At 48.0% G+C, this 21,014-nt stretch overlaps 1 protein-coding gene across 1 annotated transcript; it reads right to left on the bottom strand.

Moving 5' to 3' along the window:
• Window positions 1-439: 439 nt before the first annotated feature.
• LOC119452616 (uncharacterized) lies at window positions 440-18,859 on the bottom strand. The gene is made up of 6 exons (XM_037714644.2): window positions 18,311-18,859; window positions 17,721-17,830; window positions 16,304-16,413; window positions 9,054-9,212; window positions 2,259-2,349; window positions 440-1,636 (listed from the first exon to the last, which is right to left on the bottom strand). Exons 1-5 carry the CDS (start codon window positions 18,709-18,711, stop codon window positions 2,302-2,304), a joined length of 828 nt encoding a protein of 275 aa, XP_037570572.2. The 5' UTR covers window positions 18,712-18,859; the 3' UTR covers window positions 440-1,636; window positions 2,259-2,301.
• Window positions 18,860-21,014: the final 2,155 nt, after the last annotated feature.

Here is a 21,014-nt window from a genome sequence, read left to right on the forward strand (position 1 = left end):
CGCTTAGCATCGCTCCCAGTTTCGCGTTGACTGCATAGCAAAAATCGACGATCGGTTCTGACGCGCGCGCTCTCCATTCGTCTCTATAGGGAGAGAGGTGCTCCGGGGGAATCACGTGTGCAGGGCCCCGTCTCGTCTTTTGTAGTACCGTCCAGCTCCGGCGTTTCAGTGTCGACAAGCCTTCCTGGCGTCATAAACGGGCAGCAGCGGGTAGGCAGCAGCGGTGACAGGCACTACAATACCGTGGTGCCAGCCAACAGTAGTCAGCTACACTGTAAAATAATTTACACCCCTAAAAGTGAAAAAGGGTGTAAATGTGTCTAACTCACACCCTTAGGGTGCGATTTATATAAGTAACACCCTAAGGGCGTGAATTATAGACACATTTACACCCTTTTTTACTTTTAGGGGTGTAAATTATTTTACATTGTATCCACGTTTGTGCATGGCGCTTTTTGATAAACGAGAAAACAATAACTTGGCGTTACTTTATTTCAGATAAACTCATAAATGAAGATGCGTAAGAAATTCTAATTTAAGAACGACTCAGTTTCTTCCTGAAAGGCTGAATAGTGAATATCCTTCGATAAGTTTTAGAATGTAAAAAAGCAAGAGGTATTCCTGTCGACTTCAAATGAAATGCGAAAAGTGGAGCGCATGGCCAAATATAGCGTGCGCCTTAATCTACCAGTGACCATCAGAGACAGTCGCGTAAATTATTTGGCTGAAGGACTCGAAGATGCGCTTCCAAAAGACATATCATGGCATCTGTTTTCTATGATGCCAAGCTTCTCACTTCAACCGCACCGGCTGCGAGCAATATCGTGCTGCACCAGTATAGACAGGCAGGAAGATTTTATGAAGTGCCGCTTTAGCGACAAAACGAGAGAACGACCAAAGAAATAAGCAATTGCAATCCGTCTTGAGCGCGCATCGTCGCTTTCAGCCGACCAACATCGAAGATTACTGCAGAAGGCGGAGAAAAGTATATTCGGCCATGCGCCAGCGTTTCATTTGACACCGACAGTACAAACGCCACTACGATGTGCTTATCGCGAGCGTAACGGCGTGAGGTCAGAAAATAAAAAACATATCGTTACAAACTAAAGTATAGAAAACAATTACACGTACAAAAATTTGTCAAACAAGTTTACAAATGAATAAAAGTTACGTAAAACAATGCTAAAAAGACCTCAACTCAGCCGGTGACCAAGCACTGCGCCCCCCGAAGAGATCTTCCTCGCAGATACCGACGCCGAACGGCACCGCTTGATGCCTCTTGTCGCAGGGACAACGCCAATGCTGTTGCCAGCGGTTCCCCGGAGGCAGTGTGGTCGAAGTACGGCGCTGGTCCAGATGAATTAGGCGCAGCAGGGCCTCCCTGTCCAGGTCTCGGAAAAAGGTTGCCTGGCCCCTGTCCGCAGCAAAGTGGTCGTCACAGTAGGCGACTTGAGGTGTGAAGCCGTTCCCAATTACGTTATCAAAGCGAGGGAACTGCGCTTTTTCCTGGTAAGAGAACCGCACGGCCGGTTCTTCCAGGATCTGACGCTGGAACAAATCCTGTCCACGCGTGCCCTCTGCGCCGACCTCTTCTTGCCACGAACAGTTGTCGTGAAACTCGGGCGCCGGAAAGAAGCTGCGACAAGCAAGACGATGTTTTTCTAGCACACATTGATTAGGTAATGGCAGAACATCGGAAGTGTCAGCCTCTAGGCAAGCTTTCCTGCGACGACACTTGTCCTCGTAAGGGAAAGACTTAGTTCTGACGAAAGCAAATACTTCCTTTCGAAACGCTGGGTCCAGACTGTGCTTCCCTTGTTCATCCACGGTTCATCAATTCATACCTCCACAATTCAGTACGTGACTGTTTTAGACAAGCGAATGGATGGCAAGACTAGTGAAATAATGAAACGTGGTAGAACGCTTTCTATCATTGCGCAGTATAAGCTATGAAACAGATGCATTATGGCACAGCTAACATATATTGGCGATATTGTTATTGTTTCCTTGGAAATTTAAAATGCTGTGGTGATGAAATAAAGGTTGGGCATTATTTAGTGTTGGCTATTAGGTCCGTTAGGCAGCTCACTTCTGTTTTAGAAATGCATCAGTCGGCGAATTTCAACACGTCACGAAATTGTAGACCAGTGCCCTTGAGTTTTGCAGGCAGCTATAGTATCACCTTAGAAAGAATCATTTTCAGAAAAAAACAAAGATGTGCCATTTGCTAAGGCATCATATATAGTAATTTCACCAACCTGTAGGATCCCAACGACGTGAGAGTGACCGGTGTGCACTCGCTCAGAATGCGACGTCCTGTATTCTACAAGGAAACACTACTGGGTGGGTCTGTAATGGAAGATCGAAAAACAAGTTAGTCGTATTCCGTTACATATACCAATATTCGCAATCACACTGGTTCAAAAGATTAAATTAATGAAGGATGCAGCTATTTTCTTGATCATTAATTCCGACACTGGGAAGATCTTAGTCGCCGCAGTGCATGAACATGCCTATCATTAATTAAATTCTGCCGTTCTGCGTGCCAAAACAACGCTCTAAGGCACGCTGTAGATCGTAGATCGTACTCCGGGTTAATTTTAGCCACCTGGATTCTTTAACGTGCACCTATCTATAAGTGCACCATCGAAATGCCACCACCAGGGCCGGAGTCGAACCCGCGACCTAGAGCTCAGCAACGCCATACCCAGTGCGCAATCGCAGCGGGTACTATTCTCCCATGCCTAATACACATTTCATTTGCCATATACTTAAACATATTTGTGGCTACTTTCCCTAACCAACGAATCTGCGGCCGCAGCTTATGCCTAGAAATCAAGTAGTTCGAATTGCAGTAGTTTTCTTTTCGTCTTCATTTTTCTCTCACGGCGGCGCACTTGCAGAGGCGGTTTTGTGCACCCTGCTTCTCATGGAAGTCCCCGAGTCATACGCGCTCGCCTGAGTGCAGGATCAACGCTTGCGACGCGGAAGCCCCCCGCACGTGAAGTTAATTCGAGGGCGGGCCAAGGAGCTTCAAGAAAGGCGTGTACATTTCTATGACATTTCAGCTGTGTTTGCATGCGCCGATCAGTAACACTCTGCAGAGAAGCTTCTCTCAGCGATATATGCACGCAGCGCGCTTGACTGCTTGCAATGGCCCAACCTCGCTGAGCGGCCGTTTAAAGGGGTCCTGAACTACCCTCGGGCTCGGTGAAATAAGTCCGTGGGTAGCACACGCTGCTGTGAACATCTCAGCCAAGTTTTGCTGTCGTACGTGAGATGTGGAGGTCGCAAGCGGAGCGCGAAGTCACCTTTCTCTCAGACCCTCTTTATAAAAGAAGCCATGATCCTTACTCTTTTCTGTCTGCTTCATTTGGTAATAAAGCACATTCCCATGCGCGGCTGCTATTGGTCGCTGCGGTCGGCTACAATGCGGCCGCCGCAAGGTGCCGTGCACGAGTCCACTGGCTAAGCGCACTGCTAGCATGGCACTGCGGCTCGCTGAGAGCAACCGCGTTTGGTGTACGTTTAGCGCGTCGTAGCCACGAAAATCAGAAGTGATGGCGTTTACGTTAACATCCAAAATTAAATTTGAACTGCGCGCCACGGTGACATTTCGAAGACGGAGCGTTCTGGCCACCCGCTCGCTGTTTTTGAAGGTGTGTGGTCGCTCATATCAGCGCGAGTGATGCAACGGTACTTAATTATGTGCAAAAAATGCGTGTTTTGCTATGTTCTGACATTAACTGATGTCACCGATCAGCTGCTAGCATTATATCTAAAGCAAGCGCCGAGCGTCCTTCTTTCTGGGGTTTTGCGTGCCAAAACCAGTTCTGATTATGAGGCACGCCGTAGTGGAGGGCTCCGGATTAGTTTAGACCACGCGGGTTTCTTTAACGTGCACTACAACGCCAGCACACGGTTGTGTTTGCATTTCGTCTCCATCGAAATGCGGCCGCCGCGACCGGGATTCGATCCCGCGACCTGGTGCCCAGCAGCGCAACGCCTTAGCTAACTGTGCCACCGCGGTGGGGACGAGCGGTCGCTGCACCTGCCGACGTAAACAATGCAACGAATCGGTGCTTTGGACTGTCAGCTACGTTCATAGGGGCTACAAATTCAGGAAGTCGTGTTACACATCTTACAGTGAGTATGTGAAGCGCTTCAATGAGAAGGGTAAACGCCTAAAATAGCAAGCAGCACGTAGAAAATCAGTGGTTAGGGCTCCGCTTGGTCTTCATGGTGCAGCGCGATATGTTGCGCATGGGCGATGGCTCTCGTGGTTGCGGGTGAAATGCAAACTGCGATTCGTGGCTATTGAATTCGTCAGAATCATAGCTGTAACTGTTTGACAGATACGAAGAGGTGGTGCAGCTTGCAGTGTCACCCCAAGGTCCGGCGCGGTCACGAATCAGCTGAGCGTCTGCTCTTCGCCGATTTCGTTCGCCCCGCGGGCGAGACCGGCATGCCTTGCGCGCCTTCCTCACCGGGGAACACTCGTGGCGTCACACGAAGAGGTTCGATCGGCTGATTAGTCAGGTTTCGTTTTCACGCTTTTTTGCTTATTTAAAATTATTTTCAAATTTTCCGAACAATTCTATCAGACGCGTGACAGGGGGTCTCGAGAACCTAAATATTCCATTACCTTGACATGGTCAAAAAAAATCTCCGGAGTTGCCCTTCAAGAATCCCTCGCCGAGTATATCGGCGCCGTTAACGGCAGCTGCTACAGGTAACGGAGCTGTAACGGTGCCAAGGACGAAGACGAGTGATACGTAGAGACATGAACTTCAGCTGCTTCCTCACTTTGGGTGACAGACTGGTTGCTCACCACGGCTGAGGGGAACGCACACTCGCGAATGACGGAAAGAGTAACACTTGTGAAAGAAGGTAAGGCGTGCAGACACGAACACAAGAGAATGCACGCCTTGCCTTCTTTCAGGACGAATCCCTACCAACTATCGCAACTTTCGGTAGGTCCCAGAAACACTTGTCTCCGCAGCTTTCCCTAACGCAGTGACAGAGATTCTTAGGCTGTCGTGTTAGAGCAAGTTCGATTGGATAATATATATATATATATATAGAAACTTTACTTGGCTGGAAAATATTTTAAGTATAGCGGTGGTCGGAGCCCCTCAGTCCAGGGCCCCACTGGCCTCTGCCGCCTGCCTGACCTGGCTAATTAAGGACTTTTGTCCTGCCAAGTCGGAACGGGCGAGCTGTGCCGCCACTGCTCCATTGAGATATTATTAGTGGGCCTATGAGGGTGCTTACTACACTCCCAGGTCACATGTATTAGTGTAGGTATGCCACCGCACCAAGGGCATGTGGCCCTATAGCGGGTGGGATACATGGCATTTAGCTGTTTTAGATGGGGGAATACCCCGGTCTGTATTTTGCGCCAATCGGCGGCCTCTTCCCCGCTAAGTTGTGGGTGAAGCGGCGGGCATTTTCTGCGGACTCCGCACTGATGAGCAAGGATGTCTTTTACATTTAAATTGATTGGATTTTGTGAGGGATAGTGTGAGGGGTTGGGGTTCGAAGAGGACGCCATCGCTCGGTTAGTAGACGCTCGAGCTAAAGCGTTAGCCTGTTCGTTCCCCTGTACCCCCGAATGTCCCGGGCACCAGAGTAGGCGATGGCGGTGGTTGAACGATTTGGGGATTATCGCGAGGCTAGCCGCAGTCACGTGCCCCTTAAGAAACATGCAACATGTCTCCCGGGAGTCAGTGAACACGGCTGAGTCCCTTTCCGAACGCTCCGCGTGAGCGAGCGCGATCGCCACTGCTAGCATTTCGGCCGAGGTGGGGGAGCCCGCCGTGGTCGACGCGGTAATTTGCTGCTGGCTGATCACGTTCACGACTGCCATGGCGTACCTCCTTTGGTAGCGCTGCCCGGTAGCCTCTGCATACGCAGCTGCGTCCGTGTAGTACGTATTGTACCTAGCGTTATTGAAGTACATCGATTGAATATGTTGTGCGCGTGCTTTGCGCCTTTCCTTGTTGTACTCGGGATGCATATTCTTGGGAATTGGAGCTACTGTAATTTTGGATCTCACCGAAGGAGGGAGAGGTACGGCCTCTTCGGTGAGATAAATCGGGTATGCAGGGATATTAAGTCGTGCCAATATTGCCCTACCAGTTTTTGTGAAGCTGAGGCGCTCCCTCTGTCGCATCAGAGTGGCCTGCCTCAGTTCGTCGAAAGTATTGTGTACCCCCAAAGCTAGCATGCGCTCCGTGGAGGTAGATTTAGGCAGGCCCAGAGCCGCCTTGAAAGCTGTTCGAATTATCGTGTTGGCCTGCCTCTCCTCTTCCCTGTTCAGGATTTCGTAGGGCAAGCCATATGTGATTCGACTAATCACTAAGGCCTGTACGAGCCTTAGGGTATCGATTTCTCGCATTCCCGCCTTTCTATACGTCACTCGACGTATCATTTGGGCTATGTTGTGGGTTGCGGATTTGATGGTTTTGAGCGTCTGTGCTGCTCTCCCGTCGCTCTGAAGCCACAAACCCAGGACTCGCATCGTAGGTACCCCTCGGACCATTTGGCCCTCAACCACAATGTTAATCGACCCTCTGGATTGGTAGCCTTTCGCGTGTATCCGGATGACCTCGGATTTTTCGGGCGCGCACTTCAGCCCGCTCGTTCGGGAAAATTTCTCCACCGTCAATAATGCGGTTTGGAGCGTGTATTCTTTTTCCCCTAGGGAACCTCTGCTCGCCCACAGCGTGATATCGTCAGCGTAAAGCGTGTAACCTAGGTCGGGTATCCGATCGAGATCGCGCGCGAGGCGACACATCGCCATGTTGAAGAGCAGAGGAGATATTATCGCTCCTTGAGGGGTTCCTTTGCTCGGCATTTTAAACATCTGCGATGTGATTTGGCCAATACTGATGCTGGCCTCGCGGTTGGAAAGAAATGCCCTTATGTAATTGTAGGTGCGCTCACCACAACCCGAGCGTTCGAGTTCCTCGAGTATTGCGCCGTGAGAGACATTGTCGAAGGCTCCTTTGAGGTCTAGTGCTAGGACTAGTCTCTCGTCACCGTACGGAATATTGGTTAGAATCTCGTCCCTTAGTAGGAGGAACGCGTCTTGACACGATAAACCTGTGCGAAATCCTATCATGGAATCTGGGAACCAGCTCCGCTCTTCCAGGTATCGCTGTAGTCTGCTGTGGATCACCCTCTCATAGAGCTTACCGAGGCAGGACGTGAGCGATACCGGCCGGAGGGTATCGATCGAGGGATTCTTTTTCGGTTTAGGGATCATGATTATTTTAGCCAATTTCCATTCTTGGGGCAAATCTCCCTTGGCCCAGTACTCGCTATTGAAAACCTTTGTTATTTTCGCTAGGGTCACCGAATCTATGTTTCGAATCATTGAATTTGTGATTGTGTCTGGGCCCGGTGCCGAGTTTTTAACTGCGGCTTGCGCCGCTTCGTACACTTCCGCGTATGTTATTTCTTCGTCTAATTTAGGGTTGGCCTCTCCCGCGTATGGTCTCGCCGTGTAGGGTGATGCCGCCGCGGGTGAGGGTCCTATGTATTTGTTCTGAAGGACGTCGACTAGTTCTTGATCTGTACCCTCGAAATTGTCTGCTATAATTTGGAGCTTCCTGTTATTCTCAGTACGTGTGCTCATTGGGTCTAGCATACTCCGGAGTATTCGCCACGTACTGGTCGTTCCCAGTGTCCCAGATAGGTTTCCGCAGAAGGTCGCCCACTCGTTTTTAATTAGCTAGCTCGTTGGCGTGGCCTTGGGCTTGCTCTGCCAATAGAGCGATGCGTTGTCTTAGGTGTTTGTTTAGGCGCTGTCTTTTCCACCTCTTCACGAGTTTCCGCCTCTCTTCCCATAAGCTGACTAGGTGAGAGTCTATCACCGGCGCCTCCCCTGTGCGCTCTATGGCTTTGGTGGTGTCCCCGTGCACTTGTTGAAGGAATTTAGTCCATTCCCGCATGTTGGTCGGGGCGGTATCTGAATCCTCCTGTGCCCTCTGGAGTTTTCTATAACGAGGCCAATCGGTTAGCTTGGTGGTTCCTATTGTTCTACGTATGTTGGGTGTGGAGAGCGCTATTCTGATTATTTCATGATCGCTTCCCAGGTTTTCGTCGAGGGAAACCCATTGTACGTCTCTGACATTAATTGTATATGCACGGTCGGGCGCCGTGTCTCTGCTGACGCTGTTACCCGTGTGCGTCGGTTTGCCAATTTGATTGATTGCCCGTAAGCACAAGGCTGTGGCGGTACGCTCGAGTAGGAACCCTTTGGGCGATGTTTTCGCGTATCCCCATAGTATATGGGGCGCGTTAAAGTCCCCCACTATCACCGCCTTATCCCTGGTGCCCGTTAAATCTTTTGTTGCGGAGAGAATTTGTGGTAGATCGTCCCCTTTGCTTTTGGGAGGACTGTACAAGTTTGTGATTATTGTGTGTGCTTTACTTCATTTCTTTGGCATCACACTGATAACTATGGAATGAGTATCTCCCTCAATTTGTGGAAGTGTTAATAATTGAGCGTTTATAGACTTGCTCACCAGCGTGGCGACCTTCGAATTTTGGGGCTCGCTCAGGGTGTAGTATTCCTGCATTTTGGCCGGCTTGGCTCCGACCTCCTGCAGACATATCACGTCCGGAGCGATTTCGAAGTTTTTGATAAACTGTCGGAGCGCTGCCGCTTTCCTGGAGAAGGAGCGGCAGTTCCATTGCCATATCTCCAATTATTCTGAATTTGTTATTCGTTGTTGTTTCCTAGTTTGATTAGCCATGTTGCCCAATCTTGTTTATTGGATAATATAAGTTCCAGAAGTAAATTAACCTAAATGTAAGCTAATTTTTCCGCGGTCAGTTTATGTTGGGGCGGCTTTGTCACCGATTCCAAGGGAAGCATAACATAAGCGACGAGTATTTCTCGGGCGGGAACAAATTTTCTACCCTTTCATAGTGATACCCTTTCCTATTCACGGTCGTGTATATGTATTACAAATATGCAAGGTCGCTTTCAGCGCATTCCCGCCGAAACAAAGGTGGGAGGCTGCCGTCTGAACTAGTCTCACCTGGTGGCTGTCCGAAAGGAGTTCCTGAACGAAGCCCTCTTTGAGATGAATCAACACTGGCTTCGCACCGACTGGCCAGCAGTCCTCCGACAGTTGGAGAATGCGCACCGTCAGCTGGTAGCAAATGTCGGCGCGTGCTGGAGCCGCACGAACATAAAACTAGAGAAGCGATAATTAAATAAGAATTAATGGCCCACACCTATAAATTTCCCCAGAGCTACGGCAATAACCCCAATGTAAGCAGAGAGTAAAAAAAACGTGAGAAAAACTGCGAAAGACGGGGAGGTTACCAGACGCAAGTTTTTTTCGGTCTGCACCCGCTGAGGGAAGGGGTTCAACTGAATATACTCAAGCGCTGTCAAAGACAAGCAGCGTTTGAAAGTTTGTACTGATTACCCATTTTACGTAACATTTGGCAAGTACATAACATAGCGGAGTTTTACATGCTCATTACAAGGCACACCGTATTGACTCCGGATAAATTTTGACCACCTCGGGCGCATTGTGCACCTAACTATGTACATGGACGTTTTTGTTGCATTTCGCCCCCATTAAAATACGGCTTACCCATAACTAAATAAGTTACCGATGCAGAACGGATTAGGTAAGAAACCTACAAGAAAAAAAAAACGTTTTAGTTTAAGTGAATTACGCACAATGCACCAGCTTTGCCAGAACGATCTACCGAAAAAGGTGTATTGCTACTATAGAGCACAGAAAACACCAAGAAGGGATCACAGATTTTCAACGTTATGTACACAGCACAATATATCCTTAAAAAAAGGTATATTTAGTAAAAACTTTGCCATTGGTGTATGAAAATATGCCTTTATACAATGGCGAATCATCGAATGCGTAGCACTCCGAGCAGTTCTTTATTAAACTGTAGCAGTAACTGCATATCTGCCTGCAAAGGAAGAAATGCTATGATGCGCATATCGGACGCACGGACATAATCCGGACAAAAAAAAAGCCAAACTTCGGAAACGACAGGATTCGGCAAAGGAAGTTCTATGAAAGCCAACATGAAGCAATGCTGCGATGTAGCGTATGAAAGGGAAAATTGTCATCCACCCGAATGTAGCACGAAACTTTATATTTACATATACGTCTATATATAAAAGAAACACATACGGACTTCACAGAAAGAGAAACGTATGTATGTAGTACCATTTATTCTAGCAGATTTAAAATAAAAAATACTAGCAATTCTGTGCGACTGAATATTTGGGGCGCGAATTAATGTGAAGCTGAAAGGCAGGTAGGGGGTACCTGCGCGATGACTTTGCAGTCAAAGAAGTTTTTTCCAGTTCCTGTAAAAATGTCTCGCAGTCATAGTTCAATCACTTCACCGCCTCTCCATGCAAGCAGAGCAGCAGTTGTTCAGCCGGTGCTGTGGAAAGCGCAACCGTTTACAAATAACGCTCTCAAATTAACACAAACTACGCTACTTTTTACGGTGAATTCGAAGCTGCGAGAAGGTCCCCTGCAAATGTGTGTAAAGTGTTAAGTAGAAATTTGCTACGATTTGCTTACTGTTACGATTATAAAATTTAAGTAACTGCTCGAAGGAGTGTTTTAAGGGCCTCTCACGCCAGCTTAGCAATTTGCTACGGCACTCCTCACGCACGTCAAAGCTTTGAAAATTGCCCAGCATGTTCCTCCCAAGGCGCACTAAATGTTTGGTGGAGAGAAATGAGATGCGGAAAGGAGGGAGGTGAACCGAAAGACAAACATCCAATGCGCTACAGCATATTTCCTCCACGGATGCGCCTTAGCTGGCAAACTGCAAACGTTTTATTCTTTGCGGCAAACACTGAGTACAACCCGAACTGGTACAAATTTGATCATTTCCTAGGTCCGCCCCCCCCCTCCATTTTTTATTGAAATAATTATGATAAAGATGTAGTCATCCTATAATGGCGACGGCTACTCCTTTTTGCATAGCAGTAACAATAAAAAAATTATGTAGTAATCAGCTTTGTAGGTGACGAACTAGATGTACTTGATTATAACAAACTATGTTTGTTAGTAATATTGTAATTTAACGACCACATTGTAAACTGGGTAACGCTCGCAGAATTCAATTACTTATTTCAGTAACCGATTACATGTTCGACCAAAGAAGCTTTATAAACAGGGGACGTAGCTTTGAGCACTTGAAATTGGCGGGAACTACAGTGTCAAAAGGCACGAAAGCATGTACAGTCATGAGCAATACGAAAGTCAACAGTATTTTTTTTAAATGACGATAACTCGTGACGCGTGGTTTCAAATTAAGAACTTGATACATAGATTTGTGAACATTTATCTCACTGAACATATTTATGAAGGGCATGTATGTTTAGCCACTACAGGCGTTTGAAAAAAAAAATGGGGTTGCCTTTCATATCGCCGACGATTGTAGTACATGGGTTGCCTCCTTCCCACAATCAGCGTCCTGCAGCTACAGCTCGATAAGCAGAGCATGGCAGGCTTGCAGATTTGCACACCTTTCCTCGAGGTCTGAAATCCGAGATTGTCTTTTATAACAGATTTATCTTTATAATTCCTTTAAAGGGGCCCTGAACCACTTTCTATCGAAGAGGAGAAAGACATTTGAAGTGAAAATAGGCTATTTTAGAAATACTTTGCCGCAAAAAGTACTTCAATGCGTTCAGCAGAAGCGGAGTTATTGGCAATCAAACACGGCCTCCGCTGTGCTCCCCTTCCTCCTTCAATGCCTTGCACTGCGAAGGCTACGACGGAGTGGGGCGGCGCCACAATGCTCCGCCTTCGAAATGTCACCGTGGCGCGCAGTTGAAATTTCATTTTGGATGTTAACGTAGACGCCACGATTTCGGATTTTGCTTGTGCACAGCGAGAAGCCAGTGGACTCGTGGCGGCACCCCGCGGCGGCCGCGATGTAGCCGACCGCAGCGACCAATAGCAGCCACGTATTGGAATGTGCTTTATTACGTAATAAAGCACCCAGAACAGTGAGGATAATGGCTTCTGTTGAAGAGAGCGTTTGAAAGAAAGGTGACTTCGCGCTCCGCTAGCGAGCTCCACGCAACGCCTACGACAGCAAAACTTGGCCGAGATGTTCACAGCAGCGTATGCTACCCCCGGACTTTTATTTCACCGTGTGCTTGCGTTGTAGTGCACGTTAAAGAACCCCAGGTGGTCAAAATTAATCCGGAGCCCTCCACTACGGCGTGCCTCATAATCAGAACTGGTTTTGGCACGTAAAACCCCAGAAAGAAAGAAGAAGACTTATTTCACCAAGCCCGAGAGGTGGTTCAGGGCCCCTTTGAGCGACCTTCATAGACTGTAAGAGCGGCTGCTCAATTCTTTGCTTCGCGCAGTTTGTGACTTCCGATATAGACACGTTCCCGGCCGTTTAACACGTATGTTGCTATCTGATATGGCCATGCGTCTCAAGTAAGTTGTGCCAAAGTTTAAAATTACACAAGTGCCACCACGTAGTTCGACCGAACCAAATTAATGTTTGCTGTCGCTTGCAACAAGTCAGATTATTTTTTTATATTGTGCCTAATGACGTTAGTCAACAGCACGTTCGCCGTACACACTCTAGGACGATTACACATACCTTCATGGCAGCGTAATGTGCCGGATGATAGTCGGTGCTGTGATCGCAAAACTGCGGCGCCCTCGATGAAACGGTTTATATTCAGTAATTAAAGACATAAGAAGAGGACCCTGACCGATCCACCGCCATGTGACGCCCCATGAGCTTGCATGCAGGCGTGAATTCAGGATACCAGAATATAACATTCGGAACCTCAATATGACGCAACCAGTGACGTAAAGCACTGTGGCTGCAAATCACGGAGCTGAGTGGAGGTCACAGAGTACGATACACAGCTAGGATAGCCGGCTCAGCTGATAATGCTTCCTTGATGTTGTGAGGGGCATATTGGCTACTGGTAGCACAAATGGCGACAACCCGCGTTACTCGGCACGGGTCACTCGTTGCTAGACTTGGCGTGGTCCTTTCGCTTAGCGCTGTGTCAGCACCCATACTCGTTGCGTTCAGCTCCTGGTCTGTTAACACTGAGTGGAACTTTAGTTCAACGAAACAAAGGAAAACCTAAGTGCTCCAGTTGACTCTTGGCTCAAACCGCGATTGAACATTACAGCGTACCACGACAAACGTGCAGCATGACAGCCTTGTCAGACTAGGCGGTATCAAACGGTAGTAATCGATTTAGAACAATGCACAACATGTTTTTTTTTTCAGTTTTTGTAATCAGACAATGGCCGAGCTTCGTGCTTTTCTTGCCTGCTTGCCTGCTACGCGGCCGCGTAACACCTGCTTCTCAAGCTGGATGTTATCCGACTTCTTCGGCACACGGCGCGTTGAATCAGAGCTCGCACACTTGAGTAGAGGATAATAGCAGAATCACTACCGAAGGCCTGTTGTGAAGAGGGAGAGTATTGGAGGTAGATAGCGTGGCGAGGTGCTGCACTCGCAGAGGGTGAGCGGATTCGCAGCATTTTAAGGGTGCAGAGCAAATGCGTTGGCGAATGTCGTAGTCGGCGCTTCTCTATCTTATTACGTGGTCGAGGCAAAGAAAGAAAAACGTGTGACGGAATTGAAACAGTGGAATCGCGTTAATCTTATCAGCGAATTCGATCTCCCTTCGATGCCACCACCCGATCAATCGGAGGCTTGGATCTCTCATTTCGCGATTGATTGCGTCACGTATTCAGTGAACGATTTCAGTGTTGCTAGAAACAGCGTGATTCCATTCCCAGTAAAATGCAGTGAAAAATAGTTAGGTATCTGCAAATGAACCTTATTTGTCACGCCTGGATCCGGGATCGAGAGCTCGGCCCGCAGAATCTTTCTTCCGGACGTTCTTAAAGGATGCACACTGTAATAATTCGCCTAAAAACAGCACTGATAAGTCATGGCTGTTAGCACTAGCGGCCGCTCGGCGACAGTAGTTGTTGGTGTCCCGAGTCCGTGGTTATGCAAGTATTATTGCGTTAACTCTCATTGTTCCCTCAATTTTCATTCGCATGTCGAGCCGACACTCTACTGCATCTATTCACTAAAGAAAATGAGGGATATCGTCGCACTGTTACGATTGACATCAGGTACGGCGGCCTTGGTCAATCAGTGCTACTGCTTTTACTACATCGCTACTGACGATGCATTGAAACCGCGCTCTGTAAAGCACGTATTTTGTGACCTAAATATATACTCACACAGACTAACATTGACAATGAGCTCACTACTGTACTGAGAATTAAGCCCGGCCCACATGGAGCGAACTTTCACGGCGAACTTCGCGCGCCCCACACCAGCGCGGCGAAAAACAGGTGGCCGCCGCCGCCACGATTTCAGTGTTGCTAGAAACAGCGTGATTCCATTCCCAGTATAATGCAGTGAAAAAATAGTTAGGTATCTGCAACTGAACCATATTGGTCGTGCCTGGATGGCTGTGATCAGTCGATCATTGTACGCGATGCGCGATGCTTTTGTCGCTGTGTTCGCTCTATCTTTGACTGGCTAGCCGAGTCAAATGCGGCGGCAGGACGTCGGACGCGACCACGCACTGATTGGTCCGCGCTGCCAGCCTTGATTCGCCACTTCCGGCGAGCGGTTGACCGCCTGCGAACATATGTAAGCCCGCCTTGATCGACGGCGAACAGCCACTTGCGCTTGCAGCAGCGCGCGGCCCTTCGCCAGTTTTTCGCAAGAAAATCGCTCCATGTGGGTCGGGATTTTCTGATAACGACGGTAGAACGTTGCTAGCTACCGCACGGGATTAGCTAATCGCGATGAAATTCGTACCGAAAGTTGTTCGGACAGACTTCCTCGCATGTTCAACACCATTAAATCGAACACATCAACCAGATATGCCGGGAATAGAAAGCGGTACGTAAGCAGCATACGGAGTCCTTAAACCGTTACAAAGGAAGCTATACACAGGATGCCGCAGTTGGTAGTATACCACCCAACAATCACACACAGTGGTGCGTTATACTCGTTCGTTCACAAGCATCGCGATGTCAGTGGGTAAGAGCTGCACATAAATGCGTTTCAGCGAAGTTGAGGCCACTGCGTAGCATGTCGTGGGCGCTCGAAGAAAGGCAATGACGTTGCGTTACTGACTCACCGCAACCATCGCCTTGATGTTAGCCAGCATGCGGTGTGCAGCGCAGCTAGCCATTCACCTGTTGCACCGAAGAAATCCAGCGGAGAAAGGCACCGACCACTTACAGCAGTTCTGCTTGCGGAGCAACGCAAAGACATCTTTCACCGAAATTTTATTCCACTGTAGTGGTTGCCTACAGAAATCAACTATCCTGAAGCGTGCTCAACACTGCCGCGAAACATGACGTCATCTCCTCCATCGACGTTACTAGAGTTGCGCAATTTGAAAGATTACAAACATCTTCGCCCATGTGCATCCACACCACTCCAGTCTGACCCAATCAAGTGTAGGCTATCGCCTGGTAAGGCTCCCATCGGCAGTTGGGCAAATGGGTGTACCACAGGAGTACGCTAAAATGTTTACACAACCTCTAATCAAGCGTGCGAAGCAATCCAGACTGGTTCAGGGGAGACAGGGAAGTGCTACGACGGGCTACCAGGTCAAGTCTAACCAGGTAAAGCCCGGCTGGCTACCACGCACTGGGGAAAATAATTCAAAAATTAAATTCTGGGGTTTTACGCGCCACATTCAAGATCTGATTATGAGACACGCCATAGCGGAGGGCTTCGGGTTAATTTTGACCACTTCGCGTTCTTTAACATGCGCCCACTGCACGGTACCGGAGCTCTTTTGGGGCGCTTGCGGCCAGAATCGAAACCGCAACCTCTATAGCTCAGCATCGCAAAGCCATAGCCACTGGGCTATCGTGGTGGGTGGAAAAGAGGGAAAGATGACTGAAAGATCAGAAGAGAGAAGTTCACAGTATGCACGGACAGACGCGCATTGAAGCGTTCATCGTTCAGCTCATGGCAAGCGGTCATATAGGAGGTTCACGAAAATAAAGGGCACATAGCGATCACAAGAGCTATTATTGTTAACTTTCCTGCTTCTTCACGACAGCTTTGATCACAGTCAGCTACACCACGATTCGGCTTGCGCACGCGAATTCCGTGACCTAAGCGAGCCGTAGCATTAACAATGCCCCCCTAACCGTGTAGCCAAATGCTTGCATTCAAATGGTAAGTACACATTTCTGTTCACTTAGTTTATGGTGTAACCAATACACGCAGTAGCACTCACCGATGAACTCCGCAACCTTTCTTTGAGATGCGCAGACAAGTCGAGGTGCAGTGTGGACTTGGCCCAGCCGAAACCGTCGAGCAGATTTGGCTGCGGTGCCACATACGACGCTGCGTGAAAAGTGAATGCACCAATTTTTAGCAAGACAAAGCACTCCACACTCGCGGATATACGGGGTGAATAATAACGCCAGCAGTAAATCTCAAAAACAGGCGAGCCACTTCGCAAATTGAGGAACCGGCAAGTACGGAAGGAAGCATCGGAAATTAGAAGTTCAAGCTGAAACTGGTCTGTTTTCCGAATGACTTATCTAGAAAAACATACCATTTGCAAAACTGCTCTGCACATACGTGAGAAAGGTATTTTCCAAGCAAAAGTGTGATTCTGGGCTTTCCACCATTGTCCAAGAAACATAACCAGTCTTCGTAGACTGGTGCCAACGCGCTTGTTTTTACCTTGAGACACCATAAGCGACTGCCCAGTGCTGAAGAGCGTGCGTTCTAGCTCACGTTATCGCTATCTCGTGAAACGCAAGTGACTCAGCCCTACTCAGCTGGCCGAGAAGCAGTCAAATATCACCGAGAACAATAACGGGATATGCCTTGTTTTCCAATCGGATTTTCCAGTTCTGGTTGCTGCACGGAATCGGGCGCGCACTATTTTGCAAGTGGTCCATTGTTCTAAACAGTCCATATCCAGCAAGTGGAAAATTAGACTCGCTCCCATTAACATATATTTCCGTGTCAGAATGTACTGCAACATTGGGGTGCACAAATTGCCTGCATTCTGGATGTAACGCACCCACCGCAGTCGGTAATGGAAACGTCGGCCTGGTGCTTATCAGTAGGGCGCTGTTTAACTCATTGAGGCACCAATACTTTTACGTAGAGGAGCGGACCGTTGTCATATACAGGGTGTTTCAGTTGACTTGGGCCAAACTCTAAAAATATGCAAATGGTACGTAGCTGCTCAGAACCAAGGTAAAGTTTGCCGTCGCTTGGAGATACTCAGATTATTTTTTTCATTCCGCCTGTTTGATAAGTAGTCTTAATTAATTAATCAACTTCCCATATTATAACTAGACGAAAGGTGTCAATGAGAAAATTGTAGAGCAACATGACAAACTACCGATACAGCTTTCTATTGATCAATACGGGCTACATAAAAGTTTTTTCGAGCGTAAAAGAACCCCGCGAATGCACGAGAAGTGCCACGAGTGGCCAGTAACGCGGAAATTTTCGCAATAAAGCAGCAGTAAAGCGCAAAACATCGCTATATATATATATATATATATATATATATATTACACTGCGCACGTTGGCCGCAAGCAATTAGTTCCCGCCACAATTATTCTAGGGCCGTAGCAGAAAAATAGTGTAAAAATTCGAATATGAATGAGATTCGCTATCCAACTCACCGATGTCTTCAGACGAGCCACTTTTCTCTTCATAAAGCGGAACGTCCACAGAGACGAAGTAGCGCTGCAGCACTTTCATCCCCTGGAGTTGCACCTGAAGACAGCGGGTACTGCACGAGGGACAAAAGCATTTTCTTTCACCTAAATTAACGTTTCATAGGGAACCGATGGTCGAGCATTCAACCCGTGGTGAGATTCACAACTGTTGAATATTGTTCACTGTTTTTTCATAGCTGCAAACCGGTTCTTTTTACCTTCCGAAACCAATAAGTTGCCCTTCGAAGACCTCAGTGGTGCGATAACAAGGGATGCGATAACAAGGGATGGATGGTGAGAATACGAAGAGGGATTTGAAAAAGATGCGAAGCGATCCATTGAGTCGCGCACCAATTAGACATTCTAGTTGATCACACGAACGGGAGTCAATAGCAGCGCATCGTTCCCCCTTACAGCCTTTCAGCTTTGATTGAAAGCTTTCTGGTGAACTTTCATATGCCGTCGCAAGCAGACCGAACACGCCCAACGCTTAAGCAAGAACATGACAGCGAAAGGAACAGCTAAACAGCCATTTGACATTTATAAGAGCATACCTTGCGTGCACGCTAGCCGACAGAACGCCATCGCTGCCGACGATGATTTTAGCGTTCAGATTGTTACACTCGATTCCACTTCGACATGGGTGAAACATCCCGGTCTCCAGCAACTCCTTACAGTGAGCCACTGTCACCATTTCGGCGATGACGTTGGGCACAGACGTCAGACACGGCCGCGCGAAGTTTCTTGAAGATTGTGCTGGCGGAGTAATAGGTGCCTTCTCGTCATTAAGGGAGCCTGGAAGTTCCTTAAGGTAACGTGGGCGGCTTTCCCGCTCTTCCTTAAAGAAGTCAAAATTATCCAAAGATGGCGATGGCGTGCACTCTGCAGCCCTGGTGATGGAGTCCCACAGAAGACGCCTCGGCGACGCCCCCCCATCGACCATTGTCGTTTCCATGAGCACTTCAGGAGCACAAAGCGGAGCGCTAAAGGGTGAACACGCTGCAGCACAAGCTGTTATGGAGAGAAGCGCTAACTGGGCTAACTGCCTGACGTGGCCTACTGCTCTTTCCTCGATGAGCTCGATGTGTCAATGCGTCCTGGGGTGGCGCTGTCGCTGCTGTCGCCGCGAATGCTGATATGCTCCCAGAAATTGGCGCGAAGAACCGCGATATGCTTAGTTACGTGACGTCACTTTGAGAGTAGTGGCGCGATGTACTTGGCCAAAAGCTGAGTCAGTTGACGAAGTGCCGTCAGAACTTAAATAAGACGCGAGTTTATTGCCAATGCGAGAACAACCTCGATGTTGCAGGGTAACTCTGACAATAGGGAACCATGCAGACCTGGCGAGGAAGCGCTACCGCTGTTAATGTATGAAACACGAAAATTGCGACGGTGTGCGCTAAGGATTGCGCATAAATGTCACAGTAACATACGGATGCTTCTGACATCGTTTACTTAAATCGATGGGTCCAGCTAGGGCCCCATCGGCCGCGCGCCGGCAGAGGAAAACATGCGCTCTTACGGTATAGAATGCCGGCGTGCATAGTCAGCTGCCGGCTGCTAAATAAATATAACGATTGCGTGCGAAGGTCAACGATGATCATAATTTAGTGGATGGATGGGAAGAGGACCTCCCTTGAAGTCCTCTGATAAATCAAAAATAATCGCTTGACCCTACCACGCTTTTCCGGTCCCTTCTTAACATATCGGGAAGCCAACAGAGCTATGCACTGGACATCACCAAGGCAAAATCTGGTGATCGCTTCATATACAAGGGTCATCCGTTCCTATATCTATTCGCTATCACATCTTTTTTCAGGCAGTCGCACGCCCGCTATTTCTCGTAGCCTCGCTTGTCTGTCGTACACAATCAGCTGCGGCGGCAACACCGTCCGAATTGGGGGGGGGGGGGGGGATTCTGATTAGCGGCAGCTAGTGGGTGTTCTCGAAAAAAAAGTAGCGCCAACATGATATTCTGCACTTACGTAAGGTCCTCGTCACATCTACAGAAATACGCGGCTAGGAGGAGAGAGCCTCGCCCGTGGGAAGGGTAATTAAGGCGTGAGAGAAATTGCTGAATTGGCTTCAAACTCAGAGTGGTTCAGGCAGGTTAGGGGCAAACGCCACTAATGAAAGGTGTTCTTCCTGGAAACGTGACTAGAAAAGTTGTTGGGGGTTAGTTAACGTGCTTCATGATTAAAGCGCAATCGCACAGGTTAGTTCAAGAAGGGTTGAAAAGAATGCCGATTAACAACATACATTTTAATGGTATCACGTGAAACATATTGCCGGCAGTAGTAAGCACAATTTAGTGGAAGAACAAAGCGCCGCAAAAACAGCCAGAAGACATGGATAAACCTGAATGCGAAGCAAAAAATAAACATAAAGCAGAAACCACCGTACGTGGCAATTCGATGGCATTCTATGGTAGAGATGACAACCTTTTTTTATTTAAAGTTGGAATGAATGGTTGGCTGCCACAAGCGCTGACTTCGTTCCTGCCAAGTTTGCGAATATGTCCCGCATGTCTTTTATCCCGAAAACATCAAACACCCTTGTACGCTTCGAGCTTCATTACAGCAATCATGTCAAAATTTCAACCATTCAACTGGGTTTTTAATTTTGGGAAAGATAAAAATTTCAATTTATCACCTTTTATTTTTTTCGTAAGTTCTCATAAAAGCTTACAGTATGGTTACCGAGTAATTTTTACACGCAAACCGGCGCGGTAGATTAGTAGCTATGACGTGCCCTGCTCAGTTCCAGGTCGGCCTCTGGGGCCTTATGTCGATGGGGGGAGAAAAAAAAAACCGTTCCCGTACTTCGATTTAGGTGTACCTTAAAGAACCCCTGATGATCAAATTAGGCCAGAGTCCCCCACAACCGCATGCCTCATAATCAGATTGTGGTTTTGGCACGTAAAACCACCAAAGTTATATAACAATCCTTTTTATACACTTCAATGGCAATAACTTCAGTCGAAATGTATCACAGGGTTTCATAGATTTTGTTTGTATTAGCGCCACGGTTTCTGTCATTCAACAGCAACTACGTTGAACCGGTGTCCCACGCCAGGATTGTCGCTTCTCGCTATATTGTGGATCGCCTTGATTGTTGTGATTCATCCGAGCAAGGGACGCAGTTCTCAATAAGCTGCTATGCTATGCGGACTTGAATTGTGAACCCCTCATGCAATAAAGCGTCTGTGGAGTGGCTTGCGCGCAGGACTCGCTGTAAACTTGCTACTTCTTGCGTGCT

Source organism: Dermacentor silvarum, chromosome 1, assembly GCF_013339745.2.
Source record: "Dermacentor silvarum isolate Dsil-2018 chromosome 1, BIME_Dsil_1.4, whole genome shotgun sequence".
In the NCBI taxonomy this organism is placed as follows: Eukaryota; Metazoa; Arthropoda; class Arachnida; order Ixodida; family Ixodidae; genus Dermacentor; species Dermacentor silvarum.